Source organism: Hibiscus syriacus, unplaced genomic scaffold (genome assembly GCF_006381635.1).
Source record: "Hibiscus syriacus cultivar Baekdansim isolate YM2019G1 unplaced genomic scaffold, ASM638163v2 tig00111070_pilon, whole genome shotgun sequence".
NCBI classification, from domain to species: domain Eukaryota; kingdom Viridiplantae; phylum Streptophyta; class Magnoliopsida; order Malvales; family Malvaceae; genus Hibiscus; species Hibiscus syriacus.
Window position 1 is genome coordinate 620,845 of NW_024062971.1, and position 7,438 is coordinate 628,282.

Consider the following 7,438-nt stretch of genomic DNA (forward strand, 5'->3'; position numbering starts at 1 on the left):
TTGGCAGTTGGATCGTAGTTTGAAAATAAGAAGGATACCCAACTATCAGTAAAGAAGTTTTGTATTAAAGCTCATATGGAATTCAATAATGTGGAGTTTGATCAAAAGACATATTTTGTCAGGTGTATAAACAATAATGTCGACTGTAAGTGAAGGATATGTGTCTCATACCTACATCAAAAAATGTTGTGAGAAGTCACAAAGTTACACAACCAGCACAATTATACATTGAGCTCCTTGACACAAGACCACAAACACTTAGATTTTGATGTCATATGTGCATACGTCAAGCTTTTGATGGAGAAAAATTTAAAGATCCTAATTTCAAAGATAGTGACATCAATATGTAATACATTTGGTTATATTCCGTCTTACTACATGTCATGGATGGTCAAAAGGAAAGCTATGGCACTATTGTACGACAATTAAGACCAGTCGTAAAATAAGCTTCCACATCTATTGCACGTAATGTAATTTTTCATCCTGGGAACCATTGTTTGCTCTTATACTTATCCTGCGACCACATTTGATGGACATGTTATCCTAGGGAAGAGAGTTTTTGGAGGCTTGTTCTGGGATTTCAAATAATCCATTGAAGGTTTTCGTTACTACAAACAAATGGTTCAAGTGGATATACTTTTCTACATGACGTATACAAACACGGCCTGATGATAGCTGTTGCACAAGATGGTGACAGAAACATTTTCTCTATTTCCTTTTCCATTGTTAAAAATGAGTTTGAGGAAACGTGAAATTTCTTTCTGTCAAACGTGCGCTCCCATGCTGTCACTCAAGATGGGGTTTATATGATCTCATACCATTCACCTAGGTTTTTGGCTACGATTAATGACCGGGAAGTAGGTGGCCGCCTCTCCATGTATTTCCTATGTATTGCAAACATCATATTACTTCCAATGCTATGACGAGGTTTAAGAATAAGAATATCAAAAAAGAGATTATCAACATGAGTAACTTATTCTTTCCCCCTTTATTTATGGTCTTCATTTATTGTTATACTTAAATCTAACTTCTTTTCAGGTTAAGCATTATTACAACCGAACTTCCGTGCAAGGCTGGAAAATATGAGGAAGTTTGAAGATTGCAGCTGAAATACCTCAAGAAGAATGGTCAAAGACATATAACGATCAAGGTCGACGTTACGATCATATGACAACCAATCTTGTCGAATGTATCAATTCAGTGCTTAAAGGGACTAGACATCTTTTGGTAGCAAGTATTGTTCGAGAGACTTACTTCGTATTAGGTAAAGTATGTGAAGACAAAGGTTCCCAAGTAGAGGCAATGCTCAATAAAGGCAGAAATTGGGCTTCAGAAATGAACAAAAATCAAACACATGCAATATCAATGCATGTTCATAATTTTGCCAGACTCGATTCTAATTACATTGTCAAGCACTTGTTCGACCATATGAGGGTGCAAATTCTGCCACCTAAACTGGTGATCTGAATAAAAGATGGTGTGATTATGGTCGATTTCAAGCCTTCAGATACACATGCGCTCACGCGATTGTTGCATGTATACATGTGAATATAGACTCATATTTATACGTTGATGATTGTTATAGCCTGCATATTATGCGCAACATATATAATTGTGAGTTTATGTATCTCCCCAACGATTCATATTGGCCACCACCTGTTTCTGAAGAATAGTTGCCCAATCCACAATTACAAAGGAATTTGAGGGGTCGTCCTAAATCTAGTCGAATTCATATTGATATGGATGATCCTTAGCGAGAGCATGGTTTGCCAAAACGTTGTGACCACTGTAGAGGTGAAGGCCACAATAGAAAGCATTGTCCACATCTTCCAAAATATTGAGTGGACTGATAAAACCTTCATAATTGTATTTTCATGTTGTCTGTTGTACCTGTTTTGGATAATTTATCAATATCAATAACCATCTTTATTTTTTTACTTTTCATATATAATTGCAAACTACAACGTTTAACTAAACTCAAATTCATAAATATATTCAAAACATTTTTTCAACAAAATAAACAATTTTTCCTCTTATTCTTCATCTCAATTTTTACATTATTATTTTTCTTTTTCTTATTCCTCTCCATAATTTGTTTGTTGTGTCGGTTTCGTAAGTCTTCATTAGGGATGACAAACAGGCGGGGCAAGTGCGGATACCCCTTCCCCTATCCCCATACCCATTAATATTTTCGTACCCACTACCCACTCACCACCCACGATAGGTAAATTTTTTAAATCTACAGCTGCCCATACCCACCTGACAACAACATTAGAAATTACATATGCAACAAAACATAAAACAAATATGTCCATTCAGAAGCAAAACATACAAGAGAATGGGCGAAGAAAAACTTACAAAAGAAGATTGCAGCATAAAGAAAAACAAAAACGACGGTGACAATCACTAGTCTGATAAAGAAAAATTGATTCTAAAGATTGAAAATTGACTTTAAAAAAAATTATACCCCAACATTTGGTTAAATTATAAGTCATATCCTATAAAATTTTAAGATTTATAAATTAGTCTATGAAATTATACCTAAATTCATAATAGTCTAAAATTTATATAATGAGAAATTAGTAGGCGAGAGGATGTGCGGTGGGCGGATGTGTGGCAAATAAGGTCTCAAATCTATCACCTACCCACTACCCACGGCGGGTATGACTTTTTACATCCACACTCGCCCACTACCCACTAAACTTATACCCATCTCCGCCCCAATTAGAATAGGTACGGTGCAGAATCCACGAATTTTACCCATATGCTATCCCTATTCTTCATTATTTTTCTTATTCTTCTTCTCATCCTCCTCCCTTTTCATCTCCTTATGTTGATCAAGAATCAAGTTTATTAACTATTTCACCTACTCCTCATATGAAGACGGGTTTGAATCCGAATCATCATTATCAGAGTAATTAAACCAAAATGATCTTTTCGAAAATTGCTTGAAATATTATTCCCACAAATTCATGATTTGATTCTCATATAACTCTATCAACTAACTCAACTCCTATTTATAGTTAAAATTTCTTAAAATAAACGATGGAACACGTCACACCTACACAACAAGTTCCAACAGCTACCAACAATTACTTTTCAAATATTTCTAAATGACTATATATGAAACCAAATCAACTTGTCACCTCGACATATAAGTTCCAACATTTTTTTTAATTTTCAATTAAAATTAATTTTTTAAATAATATTATTTTAATGAGGTGACGAGTTCTTTAAAAATAATTAAATAATACACAAAGAATATAATAATTATTATCCCATAAAACTTATCACCTCGAGTTGATGAGTTCCCCGTACCGTAGAAAATATCGTAGATCCCAAATTAAAACTATGAGAGTTATATTTTCCAAATTTTTTTGCAAGTTGCCATATTGGGCAAAAAAAACCCTCAAATACACGTGGTTATAAAAATAAATAAAGCGAGGTCTGACCTAACTTTCTACATAATGCAAGATCCATCTACATAGAAGAATTTGGACGCGAAAAATACATGAAATTTATTTTCTGTAGAAATCTATGTGTGATCTCATTTTTTACATAACGCGAGGTATTTAAAGTTTATTTTTTCAAATAATACTGATCGGGTTTTTTGTTTAATAAAATAATAAAAAGCGCTATTGATTTAATTCTCCCGAAAGGAGCAGTGTCCTTGATACGACAAGTTGGTGTTTCATGTATTTGTTGTATGATAAGGATGGTTTCAACGTCAATGGTCCCAATCTTGAGGCTGCTTCTATATTTTCTCCATAAATTTGTCTTTCTAGAACGGCAAAATAAGGTAAATTTACACATGGAAAAAAGATAATAAAATGGGATTTTGAATTTATTTAGGGATTTAAAGTATATCATATATTATATCTTAAAGTCGTGATATAATTATAACGATTATTTTTAAATTTGTTTTTTGGATGAATTTTTAAAAATTTTAAAGTTTAAATAAAATAAATAAAAAATAAAATCAATAATATTTTCTCATTTTAACTTTTTTTATTTATTTTTTAATTCTAATTTTGGGCATGAACTGAGCGATTTCAGTGATAAAAGAATTGTTATTATTCTTTGAGGTCACACGTTTAAACACTAATAATATTAAATAATTAAGAATTATCTTTGAAAAGATATTACCTTATACTTACTTAGATAAATCAAACTAATTATGCTTCTGTTTTTCTATTATTTTGACTCCAAATAAATATTTAATAAATTCATTTCATTAAAATATTATTTAATGGATTTAAAATACACTATGAAATGTATCTCATATCTCTAAATAAATCCTTACTAACTTCGTTTCATTAATTTTTTTATAGCCTTACCTTCTAGAACATTTTAATATTTTAGAAGGAAAAATAGAGAAAACGTTTGGTGCAAGCTCATGACAAGAATATATATAATTGGAATGGATGTGATAGGTACAATTTAATTAACAAAAACGAGTTTAACTTTTATTTTTATTTATTAACCGATCGAACCAAAATTTCAGTCAGTTAATTTTAGATTCGGTCAGTTAACGGTTAATAATTTTTTTTCAAATTTTGATTTCTATTAATTAAGTTCTAAATCGGTTAATTAATCGAATTAATCGAAATTATAAATGTCATATATATATATATATAATACGTTATATATATTTAGAGAAAGTAGTTTGAATTGAAATTAACCAATATATAATATTATAAATAATTATATTAAAATAAAAATTCAAATAAAAATAATTAATTCAATTATACTCAAATTTTATAAATTTAAATTGATTTTAAAAATTTTAAAATAACATTTAAATAATAAAATGATATTTATTCATATGACTAAATTTTTTACACATTAGATTAAGAATCTATTTCGTAAAGCTTTTTAAAAGCAATTTTAGCAAAAAAAAAAAACTCAGTTTTGACAGTAAAATCATGCTAAAAGAGTAAAAAATAAAAAAAAAATTACGATAAAAACAGTGGTTTCAAACTAACTGTAAAATCTAGGATTTTTAGTTTTTTCACTATCAACTTTGCTTTTGTAAGAAAATTATAATTTTACCCTTACTAATGCATGAACTCTACTCAATTATATATTTACATTTTATTTTAATAATTTAATACTAACATCTTTAAAAAATAATTTATTACTTTTAATAATTTATTTTAATTATTTAAAAATAAATACAATTTATAGTTTATATATTAAAATATTAACAGCGAGTTATAAAAATACTATATTTTTATCATAATTATATTTTTTATTTGTAATTTTTTTTATATTTTTGTTATAGTTTAAAATGACATAACTCATATATAATAATATTTATTTTTAAATATATTATAGCTTAAATTCATATGATTCATATATAAGTATAAATATAATTTAAATGTTATATTTTTTATTTACATCATAATGTTTATAATCAGGGCCGGTCCAATGAGTTTTAATGCCCCGGGTGAGATAATAATTTTATGCCCCTATACTTGTACCGTATAATAGAAAAATGTAATTTCTGTAGGTTATTCCCAGAACATGCTTTATGCTTGAAAATTCATACATTTTCTATGAATTTTGAAATCCAGCCAAATTATTTAGTAGTATATATTATGGGAAAATGTCCATTGAAACTCGACCAGCAGGATCATTGCCTCTGACTTTGCAGCCACTGCATGTCCTGTTTGTGCTTGTCTTACAAACATATCCATTTCCACTACTCTCCCCAGGTTAAGATTGTTCGATCAAGGCAGCTTACATCATATTAGCAATGGCATGATACAAATACCAACAGGACTGGCAGATTGCCAACTAAATATCACTTTGTTCCACAATAACAGACTGCCAACTAACACTTCGTTTGGGCCCCAAACAATGACGGGAAGTTATGTTGCATGAACAAGGGAAAACATTGAAAGCAAACTGCAATAAAAAGGATCTGAACAAGCATAGATTACAAAGGGAGTGCAGGAAGCCGAGACGTCAACATATCATAAACCATGAATGCAGAAAGTGACACAAAGAAGACATCTTACTAGAATTGAAACAAAGACGCATTGTAAAAGAGATAGTAAAGAAACCATTGCATTTAGCTGGGATCATACAATATCTCATGTAGGAAACCGACAAGTTTCGAAATCTATAGTCAGATTATTACTTCAATAAACAAACTGAAAATATCATGAGCAAGAAATAGTAGCCTAGAGAATATAAACCAATGCCACTTATAGTTCTTCAGATACTTATGTTTACCTCCAAGTAATCATCCAGCTTTTGAACCAGATTCTGTGCGAGCTTTTGATTCTGATTTAGAATCTCCTCTCGTATTAGCTGTTTCTGCGCTTCTTGCATCACCCGAACAAAATCCACCACCATTATGGTGGTGGTGGTGGTGATTTTGATGGATGTGATGATGACTACTCTTACCTTTTAACTGCTTCCGTATGTCGTATGCATCCTCCCCATTAGCATAATATTTCGCCTCCACATCATGTATCTTATAACCCAACGTCTGAGTATACAGATTAAATGTTACCCTGTTACTCTTTCTCACATGGAGCAAGACATACTCTGCTCCAAACACCTGCATCACTTCGCATATTAGTATTGAAGAATACAAATGCCTTTTCTTCCTTGCCGATTGATTTTGCAGTTAATCTGTTCAAGAATTGCTAAATATAGAATCAATAAAAGTAAAAGTAACTCTAACATAAGCATTCTATATAAAAGTAAAACTATTCAATATTTCGTCAAGCAAAGATTGGAATTTCAAGTTCTACTTCTCTTAAAATATTCTTTTCCCTTCGAATCCAAAATGTAATCAAGCAAAAACTAATAACTAACTAATTTAAAAGTACTACAGTCCATATATGAGCAGATAAATGACTAAAAAGGAAAATGAAAAGAAAAAAATAAATGGAAGGACATGTTCCATGGCGGCTTGGGCAGCGATCATGAGCTTAGTGGCGAGGCCAAGCTTGCGGTGGGTACGAAGGATGGCGAGAGAGGTGTTGTGGCTGTGGCACTCGTTACCCCTACATGCTGGGAATAACCTACAGAAAGGAGGTGTGGATTACAAAGGCCGCCCATTCGCTACAGTTGTCATAAATGGGTATCAATTCTACTGATGCCCCTACATGTTGCCCTGGGCCGTCGCCCCTACATGTTACCCGACCCTATTTATAATAGATATCTTATTTTTTAAATTCACTTTTTATATAATTTTTTTAAATTCGTTTTACAACACTTCTAAAATCAATTTTTAAAAATTAAACCAAACTTACCATAAATACCCACTTTAGTCAAAAGCCTAGGTTCCACCGAGTCTCGAGCTCTCAACACAATGTGATACAAGCAAGTAGCCATGAATGAAGACGACGAGTTGGCTTTGGTAGCTTTATTAGCATATTGTTTCCATGGCGACTCCTCTTGCAGCATTACGTTTTCCCTC

At 31.4% G+C, this 7,438-nt stretch overlaps 1 protein-coding gene across 1 annotated transcript; it reads right to left on the reverse strand.

The window, feature by feature from the left end:
- Positions 1-6,044: 6,044 nt before the first annotated feature.
- LOC120151902 (N-terminal acetyltransferase A complex catalytic subunit NAA10-like) lies at positions 6,045-7,425 on the reverse strand. The gene is made up of 3 exons (XM_039164206.1): positions 7,272-7,425; positions 6,914-7,029; positions 6,045-6,571 (listed from the first exon to the last, which is right to left on the reverse strand). Exons 1-3 carry the CDS (start codon positions 7,423-7,425, stop codon positions 6,251-6,253), a joined length of 591 nt encoding a protein of 196 aa, XP_039020137.1. The 3' UTR covers positions 6,045-6,250.
- Between the last annotated feature and the right edge of the window lie 13 nt (positions 7,426-7,438).

What these genes read in the sequence shown, in the direction of transcription:
- LOC120151902 (XM_039164206.1), bottom strand. Translation starts at nt 7,425, where the DNA reads ATGCTGCAAGAGGAGTCGCCATGGAAACAATATGCTAATAAAGCTACC. An exon ending in GACTAAAGTGGGTATTTATG is followed by an intron (nt 7,030 to 7,271) that starts GTAAGTTTGGTT and finishes GGTTATTCCCAG; the next exon opens with CATGTAGGGGTAACGAGTGC. An exon ending in CCCAAGCCGCCATGGAACAT is followed by an intron (nt 6,572 to 6,913) that starts GTCCTTCCATTT and finishes GAAGTGATGCAG; the next exon opens with GTGTTTGGAGCAGAGTATGT.